Source organism: Vulpes vulpes, chromosome 6 (genome assembly GCF_048418805.1).
Source record: "Vulpes vulpes isolate BD-2025 chromosome 6, VulVul3, whole genome shotgun sequence".
Lineage (NCBI taxonomy): Eukaryota > Metazoa > Chordata > Mammalia > Carnivora > Canidae > Vulpes > Vulpes vulpes.
This window is the reverse complement of record NC_132785.1, coordinates 130,753,023-130,771,487: the sequence shown is the minus strand read 5'-3', so window position 1 is coordinate 130,771,487 and position 18,465 is coordinate 130,753,023. Positions and strand designations below refer to the sequence as shown.

Genomic DNA, 18,465 nt, shown 5'->3' with positions numbered 1-18,465 from the left:
GCCTGCCTTGCGGGGCCACCTTTACCTGGGGGAGGACAGGCCCCCGCTCACTGACGGGGAGGAAGGCGGGGTGGGTGAGGCCTCCTTGGCCGCGGGAGACGTGGACGGTGGGGTGGATGAGAGCATGCTGGAGCCCGACGGGGCCGCGTCGTCAGAGTCACCTTTGGGAGGGAGTTGAGCAGGGCTGAGCTCCGCAGGCCTCTGTCCGCAGAGCAGCCCGGGGGGCTGGGGAGGAGTTGCCAGGGCCCCCCGAGGGCAGGGAGAACCGGGTTACCTGACGTGGCTGAGGACGGTTCCACTATTCCAACCTTCACCACCTGGAAGGCAACAGGACGCTGGCTGGCAGCGTGGCCCTGGCCAGCGCTGCCCCCGAGTGCCGGGGCCCCACAGGCCGGGTGCGGTCCTCCCGCCGTGGGCCACCTGGCTCGCCCCACCCTCCCAGGGAGCTGGGGACGCTGCAGCACCGTCCCAGTTCTTCCTGTCGTCGGAGCGGAGCTGAGCCCCCGCTGGCTACCGCCTGCACTGTCGGCCACGGCATGGACCGTGCCACAGGACCTTCCCGCTGCCGTGGCCGTGCTGGTGACCCTGTGGAGCTGCGGCACCCTCCCTGGTCATCCTGCACACCCAGGCCGGGGCGCAAGGCCCACACTCCAGCCCTCAACAAACCATGAGCCCGTGGCTGGCCTGGCCCAGATGTTGGTGGGGTCAGGGCACTGGTGTGAGGGACCCCTGCCCAGTGAGGTGCCTGCCGCTCCAGACCCCATGGGGGCTGACCTGCATGGGGACTAGGTGAAATTAAGGCTAATTAAGTGATTGTCAGCCTCAGTCACGTGACAGGGTTTGGGGCCTCTGCATCTAATGGGTCAGGACCCTCCCGTCGTTACAGAAGATTCCCCGAGACGGGCTGCCCCGGACTACCTGGTTCCCAGGAGGGCCACTAGCTGCCCTGACGCCTGGCCAGGGTAAACGGCCGCGTGGACGTCCTGCTCTGCCCGCTGGCCCCCTCTGCCAGACTGCCCACGGCTCCGCAGCAGGTGCCGCGGCTGGAGGCCCCGCAGGGAGGGACCCGGCTGTGAACACCTGCGGCCGTGGCCCGGCCCGGCCCGGAGCTGCTGCTGATCCCGGGCAGTGGGAGACACACAAACCTCCTGATTTACAAAGCCCCGTCCCTGCTGAGCAGGCTGGCGGGGTGGAGGGGGTGCGGAGCTCCTCGCGGGCAGAAGCAGCCCTCTGTGACCTGTCCTGGGACCCTGCTGGCCCAGGCGCCCGCCCACAGCCGAGTCTGGCCCAGGATGAGCTGAGCACGGAGCACCGAGCCCTCGCCTGCAGGGGAGCGGAGCAGGGGGCAGTGACGTCCTCGGGCCCAGCCCTCAACGCGGGAAGGAAACGAGATTTCGAATGGGGGAGATTTAAGGAGTCCTCAGCTCACACTGGTGAAGGAGCTTCTAGAACACATCAGGTTAATGCAAAGCCAGGCAGTATGAGACAGTTTGGCAGGAGCCCCACCCAGGAAGTACTCACCCCTACGAACGGGATGAACTTTTGAGAGGATTCTTCGTCAGGGCTGAGAACAAGAGACAGAGTTACCTCTCCCCGCCCGAGGCAGGCAGCACCAGGGCCCGCTCTGCCCCTGCCAGGCCCACGCCTGTCCCCGCAGTGCCTGGCCCAGGCCTCTGACCCTCAGTCAGCTCTCAGCCCTGCAGGAGCCCAGCTTCTTGGGGGGATCTGCTTCTCCATCCCAAGCGCCTGATGTCTGGGCCTGACTGCCCTTCTGCTAACTCTGCAGGCCCATGCTTCTGCTTGCCACGTGTGCCCCAGGACCCCCCCGGGGACAGTCTGGCCTTCCTCCACCAACTGGGAGCGGCCAAAAGCCAGGGTGTAGAGGCTTTCTCCCAGTCTAGGTAAAGTCCGTGCCAACTAGACAGGGTGGGCAATTCCCGGGGCTCTGGCCTCAGGGATGGGGTGCACACGCCGCGCTCAGACACGGTGCCCTCCCAGAGCAGCCTGGAGCGGAGACCGAGGCTTTGGGGCCGTGCCTCTGTAGGAGGCCAGGCTGCAGTGCAGGTGCTGTCTGGACTTGGCGCCGCACGTCTTCGGGCAGGGCCCCGGCCTCCCCGGGGCCGCTGATCACCACCCATCCACGGTGGGGGCACCCGGGCAGAGGGCCGTCGGGGAGCGGGGGACGTGGCAGCAGCGGTCCAGGCCAGGGCCAGTCCTGCAGCTCACCTCTGCAGCTGGCTGTACAATGACTGGTCTCCACCTCGGGGCCCAGGCTGTGGCCTGAGTGGCTCCCCCGGGGTGGGGTGGGCCCGGGCACCACAGTGTCTCCGGGCCCTGGGAAATTCCCCAGGGCAGGGCCAGTCCTGGGCCTCCTGTGACCTCAGAGAATGGAGGAGGCACCTCCATCCTCCTAGCTCTGCTTCTTCTGTCTCACGCCCCCGAATATCAGAGCTCGGCGTCAGAGAGCAAATCTTCCGCAGGTGGCTATGCAACGTGCTGGCTGGAACGGTCCCCCGGGCACGGGCCCTTTGGGGAGAAGCCTCAGCAGCACCCCCGGCCCCGCCCTTGTGGGCACAGAGGCCAGGACCTGGCCAGCGCCACCCATGAAGTGTGTGCAGAGGCCAGCCCGGAACGCACACCCAGCCCAAGGCTGGTCCCAGCGGGAGGTGCTGCCCTCGCCCCGCAGCACCACCCATGGCCTCTCCTGGGCACTGCCCATCACACCTCTAAAGACCTGGCGAGTGTCTTTGGATAAAAGAACCTATAGATCTGGGCTGCCCACTGAACGGGGCCACATCCCCAGGCTCTGACCTGAGGGGAACAGAGTTTATCCACAGATAACACAGAATTCGAACCCTGTGCCCGGGCCAGCTTTTGCATGCGAGGTCCTCATGGGGTCCCCAGCCCAGCACACAGGAGGCTCCAAGCCCGGGGGTCCCGGGGCCCTCCCACGAGCAGCACGCAGAGAGACAGACGAAGGCCTGGAGGGTCGCCAGGACGCGCCATCACACAGGGACGTTGCTGGACTCTGAGAAGCCAAGCTGAGCCTCTGAGCCATGCAGACAGCATTCAGCACTCGACACGCGCCCAGCGTGACAGGGGTGACACCGGCTCGCCACTGAGACCTCTCCACCTGCCCCCGGGACGCAGAGGGAACATGCGTGTTCTGGGCGGGACAGAGGCCGGCACTCCTAGGCTCCTATGCATGGCTCCGAGGGGGCCCTGGGTCTGGCTCAGGAGACCACGCGGGGGCAGGGACACTGGGAGCGTGGAGCTGAGCGGCGCCGGGGGCGTCGCGCCCCGAGGCTGCTGTCGGGTTGTACACAGCAGGTGGGTCTGAGGTCCCGCCGGGAGCTGGGTGCTCCACGGGGGCAGGAGGCCATGGGGCCCCGAGGGCCATGTCCACTGCCCACCCTGTCCCGGGTCTCCTGACCCCTCTGTTTTCCGTCACATCAAAGGCTACCCGCTGACCTCCTGGTCCTGGGCTCTAGGGTGGCCAGCACGCTGGGCGTCCATGGGGCTCCACCCAGCGTGTCCGGAGCCCCCACTGCAGGTGCCGGTGTCACCACTGTGACGCAGAGGCAGGGCCAGGGCCCCCTGAAGCCCGGGCCTGAGGCCGAGGAGCCAGCCATGGGAGAGACGAGAGGCCGTGGCCAGGCAGCGAAGCAGGCTGCGGGCTTCTGCAGGTCCCGGGCAGCTCGAGCAGTGGGCGGGCACACCTCGGCTGGTCTTTCTCTAGCTCACAGAGGCTTGTTTAGCAGGACAACAGAGAACTCAGACCCTCCCGCCCGCCCTGTCTGTCCCAGGGTCCAGCAAGGAGGCTGCCCGGGGCCCAGGGACCCTGCCGTGGATGCACTCCCCTGGACGGAGAAGCCCAAGAGCCAGGGTGCCCAGTGGGCAGGACCCAGGATGGGAAAGGGGACCCCGACTGAAGGGGCAGCTCTGGGGGTGCCCCGGACTATGGCTCCCAACACCCAGGCTTTCAGGGGTAAAGCTGCCCTGGGGGTGAAAAGCCCTTCACTGCACGTGGGGGTCTTAGCAGTCTGGCCGTGTGTCCAGTTGAGCCGCAAAGCCGGGAAACCCTCTGTGCCGCTCTGTCCTCTCTGCAGCCCCGGGCGCGAGGCCCGGAGCCAGGCTGTGAGTGTGTGCCATCCGGGCGGGCTCCCCACCCTTCTGCCTACACACCCCCACGCGTAGAACCAGCACCCACGCTGTCCTTGAGTCGGTCAGCAAATACCACGAGCCGGGACAAAAGCCCACACACGGCCAGGGTGGCATCGGTGGTCAGAGGCGCGTGGGGAGACCCCAAGCACCTGCTTCTGCTGTAAGAGGTGGTGGTGCCCAGGGCTTTGGAAACAGGCACTCACGGAGAGGCTAACGTGCCACCTGTTCACCTCAACCTCTGGACTGGCACGGACGGAGGACCGCCTGCCCGCTCTGACGTCCAGGCCACGGCGCTTTGCGCTCCTTCCAGCTGGGTGGGGGGCGGAGAGCAAAGTCCTGGCTGGGGGGGGGCCTGCCTGACGGGCGCCGCCCCTGCTGAGCCCACGAGGGGCAGGCGGCCCGGAGAGTGATGCACCCCACCTGCCCGCACTGCTAAACAGCCCTAAAGACCAGCCTGGGGACAGGGGCGCAGACCCACGGACAGCGATACCTGAGGGTAAAGTCAAAATGAAAGTTCTTTTTCCTTTTCAGAAAGCCACCAAAAGAGAAAACACAGACACGTTACTAAGCGCTGAGGAGCAGGACGCAGCTCCAGGCGTGGGATGGGCCGCCACAGCCCTCACTCCGGACTGCCCGACGCGGTGAGCTGGGGCTTCAACCGCACTCCCTGTCTCCCACCCCGGGGCAGCCTCGGAGCGTGCCGCGGGCGGGGGCCGAGACGCGTGGCCTCGTCTGACCAGCTGCAGAGCCGGCCTGTCGCCCCTCGGCCACCCCCCCGCCCCCGCGCCGGCCTGGCAGCCAGACCTCTGCCCGGCCTCGGCTGTCCTGCCCGCGGCGGGGCGCGAGCTTGTCCCCGAGCCGGGAAGCCCAGGTGTTGAAGGAGCCGGGGCCTGCGCTCGCGTGAGCAGGTCACCGCGAGGACGGGGCCGTGTGACAGCTGTTCTTTTGACCTTTATAACGGGGAATCCGACATACGAGATAGAGGAAACCTGACCAGCTCCTTCTAATTCCTCTTCTGCTAATTCACGAGGACCTGGGGCTGCCGGGCCCACTCAGGGCGTTCCCCCCAGCCCAGCTTGGGCCCCGTCCCCCGGCCAGCCAGGTCTGTCCCTGACGCCGTCCCGAGGAGCTGCCACATGCTGCCTGCGTCTGTGCCACGGAGCTGGGGCCCCCTCCCTCCCCCACGCCCTGCCCTGCCCAGCACCCGGGGAGGTACCTCTTCTGCTTGTAGGTCAGCATGGCCTCTGCGATGGGCAGCTGGTGGGCACAGTTGGCACCTGCGATGTACTGTGTGATCCTCGACACGATGTCCGGCGTGTCCTGCACTGCAGGAGAAGGCCGGGCAGGGTCCGTGGGGTGCAAACGCTGCCCCCAGGCCACCCAGTACCCAGCCCAGGAGCAGTGGCACTGCCGGGGGCCCCCTGCCCTCTATCCTCAGGGGGTCCCAGGTACAAGCAGCAAAGCTTCTCCAAATCCCTGGGAGCCCTCGCCCGGGTCCACTGGCCAGCCGGCTCCGAGGCCCATGCGGCCCGAGGGGAGCACCCGGCTGAGGCCCTGCTGCTCCTCGGGGAGGCGTGGCGGCACGGATGCCCGGGCAGCCCCACCCGGCCGGCCGTCCTCAGGCCTCACCGGCGCTCTGGGCCTCCAGCTTGTTGAACAGGTCTCTCCAGGCCAGGTCTTGGAAAAAGTTGTTGTAGCGGTAGTCCACGGAGCCCAGGTACCTGGCCACGGGGTGGGAGCCTGCGAGCCGAGGGGGGCGCGTCAGGCGGCAGGCTTGCCCAGCGCCCCCTCCGAGCCCCTCCCCGCTCCTGGCGGACGGGGGCGCCTCGGGGCCCAGGTGCGTCCTGCAGGCCACAGTCGGAGCCTGGGGGCCGGTGAGCCCCCCGGGGCCTCCGCACTTCCCGAGATGGCCGTTTACCAATTTCATAATAGAACCAATCGTGTAAGCCAACGAACGAAGGGTCGTGTCCCACGGGGCTGGGGAACGCACAGCCACCCCGCTCTGTTCCCGACAGCGGCACCGAGTCAGCCTGACAACGGAGCGCAGGCCGGCGCGTCCTGTCCGAGCCCCTCACCCAGCGGGATGATGAGGAAGCGCATGTAGCCCAGCCAGTCGGGGGTCTTGTGGGACAGCTGTTCCACGAAGAGCCGCAGGACGGCGCTGAGGTAATGCTGAGCTCCCGCCACGGCGATCTTCACGGGGGTCGGGGGCTGGGAGTTGCAGTTGCAGCTGTCCAAGGGCGGACAGAGAGGGACAGGTGCGTCAGGGAGCCGTCCTTGCTGCCAGGACCCCTCGCCGGCCCGAGCAGGCCCTGCGGCCATGGGCACTGTGCTGGGACGAGGCGAGCGCTGTGCCCCCAGCGCCACACTCGGGCAGCAGCTGCTGCAGCCGCTCACAACCCCAAGAGGGCTGCCAACGCCCGGGTCCTCCACCCCAGACAGCAGGAGCCCTGGGGGGCGCCGGGCCTCACCCAGCGAGGCCCCCTCGCTGCAGAAGTCCCGCCACTGCCCAGATCTGGACAGAAGACCGGGCTGTGGGGAGCCTGTCGGCGGGCACAGAGCCGCAGGCAAGGCCGGGGTGTAGGGGCCCCGACAGACGCCGTGGGCCGCTGGACTCACTATCTCTGTATCCTCGAGACGATGGTGCTGAAGGCCGCCTGGACGTCGGCTGCGGAGCACGTGCACACCACGGGGAGGGTGTGCCTCTGCAGGACTTCCGACAGGAACTGCGAGCGAGCGAGGGCGCAGCAGCCTCAGGGCTCCACCCAGCCCCACGAGGCCCGGCGCTCCCCGCTCCCCCCAGCCAGTGCGGAGGATGCCCGCCACCTCCCCGCTGCGGGGGGACACCTGGCCCCTGCCCACCTGCCCCTGCCAGTCGGAGGTGTTGACGAGAATGATGTTTTCAGGGAGCTGGTCGTCAGAGATGAGGATGTGGTTCAGCTGGTCATACACGGTCTTCCTGGGGATCTGCAGACACAGGGCCCATCCACCCTGGAGGGGGGCCTGCCGCAGCCCCTCACCCGCCCGCCGACCCCCCACACCCCGGCGGCCGCCTGGGAGCGCTGGCTCGGGAACTCAGCTTTGCTTCAGGCAGCGGTCGCTGGGCTGAAGGCCGAGGGGCCGTCCCAGCCACGAGGCGCCGGGCCCAGCACCGGGCCGGTCCTGGGCCACCGCGGCCTCCGCCCACACGCTCTCCTGGGGCACGCACCTGCAGCTGGCTCCTCGTGTCCGGGCAGCGCTCATTGTCCAGACTGTTGGCCCGCTCGTTCTGCGGCCGCGCTGGCTGCCGCTCCTTCAGGGACGTGCTCCGGCCGCGGCGGCCAGCCTGCTTCCCCTCGGACCTGTGAGGCGCAGGACAGGCTGGGACAGCCGCTAGGGCTCCCTGCCCCACACACGCGGTGGTGGGGCAAGTGGCAGGCAGCGTGGGCGCCTCTGGGGGGCCGAGGGCTGAGCTGGGTGACGCCCACCCTCGGCGCACGCGCGTATGGCCTGATAAAACACGTGAGGGCCGGCTGCTGGAACCACAGCCCCAGAGGGAGGGCGCGCAGCCGCAGCAGCTCCGCTGTCCCTCCGGGGCCCGGCCCCCCTGCAGAAGCCCGACAGGGCTCGGGCAGGAACGGACGTCCTGGGGGCAGTGGCAGCACGTGGCCCACTGTGGCAGGGAGGGGTGGCCCGCACGGCGGCACGGGGCTGCCTGGGAGTGCGGCCAGGTGCCCAAAGGAGGTGAAGAAGAGCCGGCCAGGGAGCAAACCCGGGAGGGGCTCAGGTGACCCCAGACCGAGCGAGACGCAGTGGGGCGGGACAGAGACCCTGCGGATGTCCTCCCTGGGAGGCTGCCTGGGTCACTGCAACTCAGACCCCCACCCCTTGGATGAGCACGTGGGGGGCAGGGGCCTGGCCCCACAGAGCCCGTGTCGGACCCAGCGCCACCGCCTGGGCCCTGCTGCGCTCGACCACACCTGTCCCCGGAGCCACCCCGTGGGCTCCGCGAATGGCGACAGGTCCCGGGACGTGTGGGATGACAGCAGCGGCCACACCTCGGCCCTAGAAGGCCTGCTGGCGGCTGGCTACAAACAGGGGTGGGGGTCCCGGGGGACCTCCGGGGTGAGCCCAGAAATCTTCGAGCTTCTAGGTGTTTCTGCTCAGACGGGGCCATGGCCCCCACACTGGCCGACAGCCTCCCCAGGGCATCCTGTCACCTGGTGGACGGGATGACGAGGGACTCCGTCTTGGTGATCCGCCCGCTGGGCGGCAGCTTCTCGGTGAACACATCCAGAGCGGAGGTCTCCACCTCGGGGCTCTCCTCGGGCTGTGCGGGCTGCTCCCCGGGGGCGGGCGTGCTCTGAGAAGCAGAGAAGGGGGCCCGCTGGGGGTGCGCAGCCCGCAGGCCCCTCCCCAGGCCACAGCCCGTGCCCGAGGAGCCCTGGTTTGGGGGTGTTCAGGTGCTGTGGCCGACAGCTCTGCGGGTGGCACCAAGCTGACTCCACCTCCTACCACAGGGCTGCAGGCCTTGCTGCCACGGGAGCCCAGCACCAAACTGCCCCGAATCTCCCCAAAACCTGCCCTGTGGTCCCCACGAGGGCAACAGGAGCCAATCAGTGTTCATAGGGCCGGACAGCAAAGCAGGGGGATACCCACCATCCTCCCAGTGCTCGGGTGAGCCCAGGGGGGCCCTGACCTTCTCTCAGGGTGGGGGTGAGCCCAGGGGGGCCCTGAGCGTCCCTCGGGGTGGGGGTGAGCCCAGGGGGGCCCTGACCGTCCCCGGGGTGGGGGTGAGCCCAGGGGGGCCCTGACCGTCCCCGGGGTGGGGGTGAGCCCAGGGGGGCCCTGACCGTCCCCGGGGTGGGGGTGAGCCCAGGGGGGCCCTGACCGTCCCCGGGGTGGGGGTGAGCCCAGGGGGGCCCTGACCGTCCCCTGGGGTGGGGGTGAGCCCAGGGGGGCCCTGACCGTCCCCGGGGTGGGGGTGAGCCCAGGGGGGCCCTGACCGTCCCCCGGGGTGGGGGTGAGCCCAGGGGGGCCCTGACTGTCCCCTCGGGGTGGGGGTGAGGCCAGGGGGGCCCTGACCGTCCCCGGGGTGGGGGTGAGCCCAGGGGGGCCCTGACCATCCCTCAGGGTGTGGGTGAGCCCAGGGGGGCCCTGACCATCCCCCGGGGTGAGGGTGAGCCCAGGAGGGCCCTGACTGTCCCCTCGGGGGGGCGGTGAACCTGGGGTGGGGCCTGATTGTGGTTCTTGCTCAGATCCTGGGAGGTGTGAGCTAAGGACCCACACATCAAGGCCTGCCCCCCAAGGCACCGTGTAAGTGTGCTCTGTGCTTGAACAAATGAATGTGTCCCTCGTGCTCACGTGGGTCACCGTGTCAGAGACGCTGTCACTTGGCTGCCTGCCTCCCAGGGCCCGAGTCTTCTCGGGCACGTCGGCCTGTGTGGACAAGGCGGGAATCAGGATGTGTTCGGTGGTGGGCGGCTGGCTCACCTGGGGCAGGGGATCTGGGCTTGGGAGCAGCCTGGGAAGATGGGTCGGGCTTTCTCAGACCACGGGCTCAGGGTCAGCCTGCGACAGCTTTGGACCTGGGTCACGGAGCGTGTGGTCAGCAGCACCTGAGCGACCCAGAGAGACGGGCAGACCACCCCTTGCCTGAGGTTCCAGGGGAGGGCGGCTGCGGGGTCCGGTCTGCTTACCGGACTCGGAGGCTCCTTGTGGCTCCGGACGCTGTGGATGCTCCCGATCTCCGTCTGCGAGCTGGAGTGTGACAGCCCCTCGAAGTAGGGCCTGGGTTGGGGACGGAGAGACGTCACTCTCCAGCCTCCCCGCAGCGAAGGCCGGGCCACAGTGCTCGTGGGTGCCGGCGGCCACGCGGAGCTGGGGAGAGGCAGCCCCGGGGGGCCACGAGCACCGAGCAAAAAGCAGCCCTTCTCAGCTCTCAGCTCCAGCCCACTGGAGAGGACCCGCATCCTGAAAGCCACCTGCTCCTGGCCCTCGCCCTGCACAGGGCAGCAGCGGCACAGGGTGGCAGCTCTACCCAGCGGTCCCGCAGGAGGACATGTGGTCGGGGAACCTCAGGACCCAAGGCCAGCTCCGGGAACACGGGAGCACACTCAACAGGGCAACAGGGCACATCGGCCGGACCCAGTGAACCCAGGCCAGCCTGGCCGGATGCCCCGTCCCCAGCAGACAACGGGCAGAGGTGGAGGGACGGAGCCTCACAGAGAGGGTGGGCAGGGCTCGTGTGGTCTGACAAGGCCACTCAGGGACGTGCGAGGGCAGAAGGACCACGGCCTGAGACGGCCACGCTCACCCGCAGGGCTGTGGGCACCAGCTGGCCAGGAGCCTGCTCTGCAGGTGCGGCCAGCAGCAAGGGTCACACGCGGGAGGTGGCCTGCGACAGCCATTCGGGGGAAGGCGGCAAAGCCCCATGCGCCTGGACGGCCTCGCTGGCCCTGCCGGTGGCTGACAGCTAGAGCACAGCCCACGGACACCACCCACCTGTCCACCACGGCGGCGGCCCCAACCACCGGTGCGGCTCAGGCTGGAGGCTCAGCAACCAGAGAGCCCACCTCCCGCGTGTGTGTCGTCTCGCTGACTTATGTCAAAAAGTTAAAGGGCGCCTGGGTCGCCCAGTGGGTGAAGAATCTGCCTGCAGCTCAGGTCACGATCCCGGGGTCCTGGGACCGAGCCCCATGGGCTCCTCGCTCCGCGGGGAGTCGGCTTCTTCCCCCCTCTCTGCCCCTCCCCCTGCTCGTGAGTGCGCTCTCTTTCTCTTTCTCAAATAAGTAAGTAACATCTTTAAAAAAAACACATGAAAAACAGAACTAGAACGCCAAGGATCTTCTGGACTCCAAATGGCCCCCACTTGGAAACCACAGGTGGGCCAAGCGTCCCCTCACCCCACCGGGGCTCCCCCAAAACTGGGGCCTCCCGCTCGTCCTGGGCTGGGGTCACATGCGCTCCTGTGCTCTCCTGCCGCTCCTCAGGGACGGGTGCCAGCACTGCACGCACGCTCCTCCCAGTGTGCGACAGGGATGCCCGCGGTTCCCAGCACCCCGTCTCCCCGGGAAGACCCCGGACCACCGTCCCTGGCCGGAGCTCTCGCCCCTCCATCTCGGACACCACGGCCCCTTGCAGGGATGACCCCGATGCCTCCTAACTGGTCTCCTGTCATCATGCTCCCAGTGGATTCCAGAGAGATCTTTCCAGAATGCAGGTGTGACCCTGTCACTTTGCTACATCTCTCCCTCTACAAACACCGCGGACCCGGGCAGCCTGCTAGGATGTGTGCCTCCCTGCCCTCCCTGAGCCAGAGCCCATGTCCCCACATGGGCTCCATGTGACCCCATGTCCCCAAGTGCACACTCCGCTGTGGCCCCCTGCAACGCGTCGAATGGCCAAGGGCTTGCCTGCTGGGGCCTGGGGCCAGGTGGCAGACGGAGGCGGCAGGTGTGCTCACCTGAGCTTTGGCTTGGGGGTGCTGAGGACACTGTCATCGTCCTCCAAGTCAGGGCCACTGTCGCTGGGGTTCTCCATGTCCAGTGTGTCATACAAAAGGTCCAGATCCTCCTCTGCCTCCGGGACATGCTCTGCAGGGTCCTGCTCTGAATCCAGGACCTATAGTGAGGTCAGACGTGTGAGGACTGCCCTGTTGGGGTCCCCCTGGCAGGACAGACGGGAGGGGCACACGGAGCCCCCAAGCACGTGCCACCAGCCCAGTTCTGCTAGACGCTGGGGTGACCTTGGGGACCTCTGGTCACCAGGCACTGGGCACGGCACGGCCATCCTTCCCCTCGTGGCTTGTGCTTCAACAGAGAAACGCACAGCAGCAGTGCAGGGCAGTGAGCGCCACCTGGGACAGGCCACCACTGCCACCACGGCTTGAAATGCCTCCCTCTGCAGGGCGTCCCCAGCCCTCTCGCTGTCCCCTCCCACCCACTGCACCGCCTTCCACCCCCCTGCGCTGGCCGCCTCCAGAACATCACAGAAAGGGAGTCACACAGCGGGCGGCCCTCGGTGAAGGGCTCCTCCCACCGCGACGTGCGGTGTGCCCCAGCACCGTCCCCGCACAGCCCGCCCGGCCGCCCTGAACGTGGACGTGGCCCAGGCCTTGCCCCTGCCTGGACGGGGGCTTTGGGCCGTGGACGAAGCTCCTGTGCCCGTTTGTCCCTGAGTCTTGGAGCGACACCTTGGACCTTGCCCAGGACTGCTGTAACCGCTGGGCGGGCGCACTTAACGCTGCGAGGAGCGGCCAGGCCGGCCTCCAAGTTTCCTCCGGCCAACAGCTCGAGCTCTGACCGGCCCCCCCATCGGCGCCCTCCTGCCCTGTGGGGTCACGGCTACGCTTCTGGGTCTCGTGAGCTTGCCCGTATCTTCCAGGGTCTTGGGGCCATCCAGGCTCTTTTTCAGAGAAAATGTCTAGTGAGAGCCTTTGACCAACTGCTGAGCGGGACGACTGATTTCTCATCGGGGTCGTCTCTCTGCGGGGTTGGGAACGTGCCTCCCGTCGTGTGGGCGCTGGTCCCTCACTGGGAGCCACAAGCGCAAACGCCTTCTGCCCGACGGTCACTTCCTCTTCCCGGCCGTGGTTCGGAGCACGGAAGTTTCTACGTTTTCATGTTTCCGGCTCACCGGTTCTCGCTCGGGCCGCCTGTGCTTCCGGTGTCTGATCGAAGCCACACGGAGGGCCGCGTCACCCTCCTGAGAGCCCCATAAGGTAAGCGCTTACGCTGGGGCTTCGATCCACTTGGAGCTGATTCTGGTACAAGGGGCGAGGCAGGGGCCCGCCTGCACCCTGTGGCGTGTGAGGTCTGGCTGTGCCGTCACCGTTCCCCGGAGAGCCTGCCCTCCCCCGGTGCACGGTGCTGACGTCCCTGCTGGTAACGGGCCACGTAGAGGGGTTTCGTTCTGCCCTACGGCCTTTCTAACTGGACGTCCTCGAGAGCGCCTGAGCTGGGGAGCGGCGGTCTTTCTACTTCGTTCTTTTTCAAGACCGTTGTGTTTCCTGCGGGTCCCCTGCTTTTCTACGCGGGCTTGAGGACTGGCTGGCGTGCAGGAGGCAGCTGGGGATCTGCCGGGCCTGCGGAACAACCTGCAGACCGAGCTGGGGAAACCGAGGCTCAGACGGGCCTGACAGTTGGCGCGGGCGTCCGAGGAGGGCGGCCCACCTGCTGCTGCTCCCGAGAGACAGCCCCGTGCCCGAGGGCATGAGCGTGAGGACGAGTGGCTGCCACAACCGCATGCGGCGGGGACACTCGGACGCTTACACGCCGCCTCTCCCGGGGGGCAGAACCCGCACAGTATTCTCCTCTGCCCGTGTTGGAAGGAAAACCGAGGCATTTGTCTTCAGGTTATAAAAGGTGTGCGGGGCAGCCCGGGTGGCTCGGCAGTTTAGCGCCTGCCTTCAGCCAGGGCGTCATCCTGGGGACCCGGGATCGAGTCCTGCGTCGGGCTCCCTGCATGGGGCCTGCTTCTCTCTCTGCCTGTGTCTCTGCCTCTCTGTCTCTCTCTCTCTGTGTCTCTCATGAATAAATAAGTAAAATCTTTAAAAAAAAATAAAAAATATAAAATAAAATAAAAATAAAAGGTCTACAGACCCATCAAACCAAATCTGGAGGGGAGACAACAGCTCAGGGCAGGAGCCCCCGTGACGCAGGTGCCGACGGCGGAGGCCGTGCGTGGGGCGATGGGCACGCAGAGGCGCCTGTCTGCCAGGAGCCGAACGCTGCCCTACGGGGCCATGGACCGAGAACCCACACGAAACATGGAACTCGTGGTCACACCGCCAAACGACATCCAGCCTCCCTCCCGGTCTGTTGGCGGGGTCGTGATTTGAGAGACACGCAGGTGGCTCCGCTCGGCCCGTGGGGCACCTGGGGACGGCCACCACCCGCCTGCTCTGGCGGACAAGGACAGTGGGGACCGGGGCCGCAGCGGAGCAGCAGAGCCACGACGCCACCCATATGCCGCCACACCGCGGGCTCAGGGTCGCTGCAGGCCTGGGGGTCCAGGCGGGGTCACTCACCTCGTCGGACACTTTGAACCTCCGCAGCAACGCCACGACCTTCTGCTTGAAGTTTTGTTGCTGGAGACAAGCAGGACAGAATCAGAACCCCAGGGGGGCGGCTTCCCCAGGAGGTCGCGGCGGCAGACGGGCGGGGGGGGGGGGGTGGCACGGCGTCAGGGCGCGCGTGAGTCCGGCTCTCGGCAGCCGGCAGCGCTGACCTCAACCGGCGCTGGGCTTGGGGACAGGCCCAGGGCGGAGCACAGTCCCAGAGCCAGCCAAGGGGACCCGGGGGGCGGCCGGCCCTTCCCGAGGCACCCCTCACCCCAGCGGGACTCCGGGTGGGCAGGGGGTGGGCGGGGGCGGCAAGGGCTCCGCAGAGAGCCCGAGCTCTGTCCGCGCCCCGTGCCGCCTGGGCCTCCAAGGCTGAGCTCTGGCCCCTGAGGGAGGCAGCCGCCCTCAGCCACCCTCGGCAGGGTGTGTGTGTCCGTGAGACCCCACGGGAGTCCCACGCTCCCCCCCGCAGGTGTTGGGCCCTGGAACCGAGGCTGCCGCAGGCGCTGCCACGTTCCACCTGCTGTATCGGGACCAGGCCTCGGCCTCCCAGCTCTGCCAGGGCAGCTGCCAGGGGTTCCTGGGGCTGGGCTTGTGCCCCACGCCCCCCCCCCCCCCCCGGCGCAGGCCGGGAGCCCAGTGGTGGGCATCCTGTGACGGGCTAAGGCCTCTGCCTGGAGCTCTCCTGGAGGAGAAACCCAATAGCCCTGCCAAACCCGGGGGCCCGTGCCGGGTGAGCCAGACGCTGACCGGACATGAGGGCCTGGCCTCGCACAGGGCTCGTCTGGCACAGGCGGGAGTGGGACAGCCTGCCCAGCTCTGCGCGTGGAGCTGCCCTCGGGGACGAGCACGGGGACCCCCCAGGGAAGCTCCCACTGACCGTGGCCAGCGCCTCGCAGCCCGCCTGCCTCCGCGCCCCATCTAAGAGGCAGGGCCTCAGGGAAGCCAGCAGAGCCGGGCCCTAGGGGCCCTGGGACGGCCGCCCCATTCCCGACACCTAGTCTTGGGACACCCAGTGGCCGCCCCCCCGGCCCAGGGCCCCGGCCCCCCACCTCCACCCTTCCCCAGTGTTAGTAAAACCAGTTTCCACCGACCCTGGTCATGGACGCCGTTCTTACTATCGATCGCCGCTGCTTCTTGGGCTTCCCCACATCGAAATCCTCCTCGTCCAAGTCCTGGGGAGACAAGCCACAGAAGCTGGCGGACGGCACCCCCAGAGCACCGAGGGCGCACAGCAGGGCCCCGGGGCCGGGAGGAGTCTGCCCACACGCGTTCGGGGGCCAAGCTCCCAGCCCCCACCTCCCCGCCCGGGTGCCCCGCTCCTGCCGGCAGCTCAGGAGGGTCCCCGGCCGTCCGCTGGGGGCTGCGCAGCTGCCGGGAGCCCCGAGGGCGGCATCTCCCACCTGGCCGCGCGGTCCTGCGCGCCAGACCCCATGTTACCTGCCCTTGTACGGCATCATCACTGGCCTCCTGCTCAGAGGAGAAGCTCTCGTACTCCTCCTCGGAGTAGTTATCTATGGAATGAGCAAACGGAAGGGGGAGTACCGCGAGGTTCCGACTGGTGTTCTAGCAACGAGGCGGTGGCCAGAGGACGGGCCCCGGGGCACGCAGGGAGCTGTGCGCAGCCCCGGCAGGCCGACGTCAGGGCGGCGGCAGGGCTGCGCTTCTGCACTCCCACGGTGCCCGATGGACCCCAGATGCTTCTGCCTGGATCTCGCGCCCAACTGGGTCCCCTGCGTGCCCTCCCACACTCCAAGGGGACAGGGGCCCTCCACGTGACGGTGGCAACAGTCATGCCAGGACCTGTGCCCAGACCTTGGAAGGCACTGCAACCGACCCGTGACCTGCTGCCTACGGCTGAGCTCGCACACCCGCAGCCCAGGCTCCCAGGGCACGCACGAGGCTGCCTGTGAGCTTGGAGCCCAGAGGGAAACCCGTGAGCCCTCTCAGCTGCTCGCCAGCTCCTCAAACCCAGCAGGATGGGGGCCAGGAGGTAGCGAGAGGCAGCTAAGCAGAGGCCACGAGCAGCGGCACCCACCTGTGGACTTGGCCTTGGGCCCCGCCTGCATGGCGCTGTCCTCGTGGTCTATGGGCTGGCTGGATAGGGAGAAGATCCAGATCTCGGCCACCTTGACCGAGGCCTCCTTGATGCTGCTGCAGAGGCTCAGCACCTGGCCGCCCTCAGAGGGGTGCTGCATCACCTGCGGGCAGGCCTCAGCTCTAGAAGGTGCCCTGGCACGGGACCAGCCCCCAGCAGGGGCACATGGCGGGCGGGAGACCTGGCCGTGGGGCAGGAGGATGACAGGGGGACAAGAGGACAAGACTCTGGGGGTCGGCGCCAGGCTCAGCCACCAGGGACTGAAGGTTGTCAAAGACGGGAGGGTCCGAGCCCACCTGTCCAGAGGCTGCGGCAGGAGCATGGTGTGTGAGGCCGTGCCTATGGGCCACCAACCCCTGGGATCCACATCCAGGGACCTCTGTCCATGGGGCACCAAGGAGGACTGGCCACCAGCACGGGCTGGGGGTCTCGTGTGGCAGAGCCAACACCCACCCGGCCGGCCCCCCAGGCGGGGAGTCCTTGGAGCCGTTCCAGTCGTGAGAGATTCAGGCAGGCCAGGGACCGCGGCCCGTGCCCCTGCGCACCCCCATGCACCGACGATGCCCCTGCAGGCTGGAGCCTCTGGGCTCATGTGAGCAAGTACAGATGTTGGGATTTCATGGACCAGATTGTTTTTAATTTCAGGTGCCAACTCTTCAATGGAGCACAAAAATAAAATTTTTGAGAAAGCTAGTGACACCCGCTAAGATGGTAATACCCTCTTAGAAGCCAGACAGGGAAGGTGCGCCAGCGTCCAGATGCACCCCTGGGCCCGTGCGTGTGTGGAGGTGGAGGGACGGGGACGCTGCCACGGTCTCCGTCCCCGCACCCTGCACACCTGTGCCACCTTCCTGAGGGGACGCTGGTCCAGGGGCAGGTAGGGTCTGAGGGGAAACAGGAGGCCTGCAGGCTGGAGCAGGTGCTGTGGGCTTGGGGGTCCCGGGAGCAGGGCTGAGAGGCGCAGGGGGCACCCTGGCTCCACATCCGCTGCCCTGCGCCCAGTGAGCACCAGCGTGGCTCTGTGTCCCTGGATGGCCCTGAACCCAGCCCCATGACGGTGAAGCCCCCGAAGCACAAAGCACACCGATGGCCGTGGCCGCCCTTCTGCCCAGGCCCACCCTATGCTCCCAAAGGCCCTGTCAGGGCTCCTCCTCCCCAGCCCCACGCCACCCATACGTCAGGATCCAGGTCCTCGGCGGTTCCGTCTTCATGAGCTGCCCTCGTCTCCTCACCAGGGAGCGTCCACTCCACCCCCGACCCACGGCTAGCATGTGCTGCCCACCCAGACCACCCCCTGGCCAGGGTCAGCGCCCACGGAAGGGGATGTGGACATCCCGGAGGGACCAGCCGGGGGCAGAGGCACCTGCAGGACACCCTCCAGACCCACCCCGGGCCAGGGGGCACCATCGCAGAGCCTGGCCACACCGGCCATCGGGCCAGGGTGTGATGGGGGGTCTGCTCACCTCGGCCATGTTGATGGAGCCCGCCGCCAGCGTTTTGTAGCCCAAGATCGTTCGGTTTTTGTACCGCTTCCTCCGCTGCAGCATGATCTGGAGCTTGTTGCCTTCTCTTTTCAAGAAGTGAGGGTACTGCAGAGAAGGGGGGTGACGGCTGCCACCCGTGCCAGTGGCCTCGCCAGCCCAGCCCCAACAAGCCCCAGAGGCTCACTCCTCGCTGCGTCACTGTGTGCCTCAGTCTGGGCAGATGTGAGCAGCTGGCCAAGGCCTCCGGGTCATCAGTGGGGGCCGTGGTCAGCCAGCACATCTGCCCACAAGGAGGACTGCAGAGGGTGCGACCCTACGAGTGGCGCTGGTCCACGTGGCCCGCGCAGAGCATGACAGGGGCTCCTGCGAGAGCAGGGCTCGTGTGCACGAAGTGGAGGCTCGCTAATTCACTTCTCCAAGTTCACACGCTACACCCCTGTGCATGGCCGCCGAGCCCCGCCGAGCCCCGCACTTACAGAGGGAGCTGCACGTTTTGCAAACAACACTCTGATAAAACGGATCCCTCGGAAGAAGACTTCCAAACCCAGCAGCTCCCGTGGTGGCACCAGAGCGGAGTCGTGTGCCCCTGCTCCGGGCACAGCCAGGCCGGGACAGGGAGAGGTGGCGTGGGAGGAGATGGGAGCTGGCAAAGCTGTCGCAGAGTCCACTAAACCACA

At 67.6% G+C, this 18,465-nt stretch overlaps 1 protein-coding gene across 16 annotated transcripts in view; it reads right to left on the bottom strand.

Moving 5' to 3' along the window:
* Positions 1-18,465, bottom strand: part of PACS2 (phosphofurin acidic cluster sorting protein 2) — a 53,962-nt gene that overhangs the window by 2,765 nt on the left and 32,732 nt on the right. For 6 of the 16 annotated variants that reach the window (XR_012002339.1, XM_072762511.1, XM_072762517.1 and 3 more), the window contains 19 exons: positions 17,768-17,893; positions 16,245-16,407; positions 15,647-15,720; positions 15,301-15,381; positions 14,174-14,233; positions 11,609-11,766; positions 9,843-9,933; positions 9,508-9,582; positions 8,364-8,506; positions 7,373-7,505; positions 7,027-7,131; positions 6,784-6,890; positions 6,240-6,394; positions 5,794-5,904; positions 5,381-5,489; positions 4,655-4,687; positions 1,522-1,564; positions 275-317; positions 26-161 (listed from right to left, as the gene is read on the bottom strand). Coding sequence is in view for 13 of the 16 variants with exons in the window: in XM_072762511.1 (XP_072618612.1) it covers positions 26-161; positions 275-317; positions 1,522-1,564; positions 4,655-4,687; positions 5,381-5,489; positions 5,794-5,904; positions 6,240-6,394; positions 6,784-6,890; positions 7,027-7,131; positions 7,373-7,505; positions 8,364-8,506; positions 9,508-9,582; positions 9,843-9,933; positions 11,609-11,766; positions 14,174-14,233; positions 15,301-15,381; positions 15,647-15,720; positions 16,245-16,407; positions 17,768-17,893 (1,946 nt within the window). In the remaining 3 variants the exon portion in view is untranslated. The remainder of the gene's footprint in view (positions 1-25; positions 162-274; positions 318-1,521; positions 1,565-4,654; positions 4,688-5,380; positions 5,490-5,793; positions 5,905-6,239; positions 6,395-6,783; positions 6,891-7,026; positions 7,132-7,372; positions 7,506-8,363; positions 8,507-9,507; positions 9,583-9,842; positions 9,934-11,608; positions 11,767-14,173; positions 14,234-15,300; positions 15,382-15,646; positions 15,721-16,244; positions 16,408-17,767; positions 17,894-18,465) is intronic. The other 10 variants (XR_012002340.1, XM_072762513.1, XM_072762519.1 and 7 more) reach the window with 3 other exon arrangements.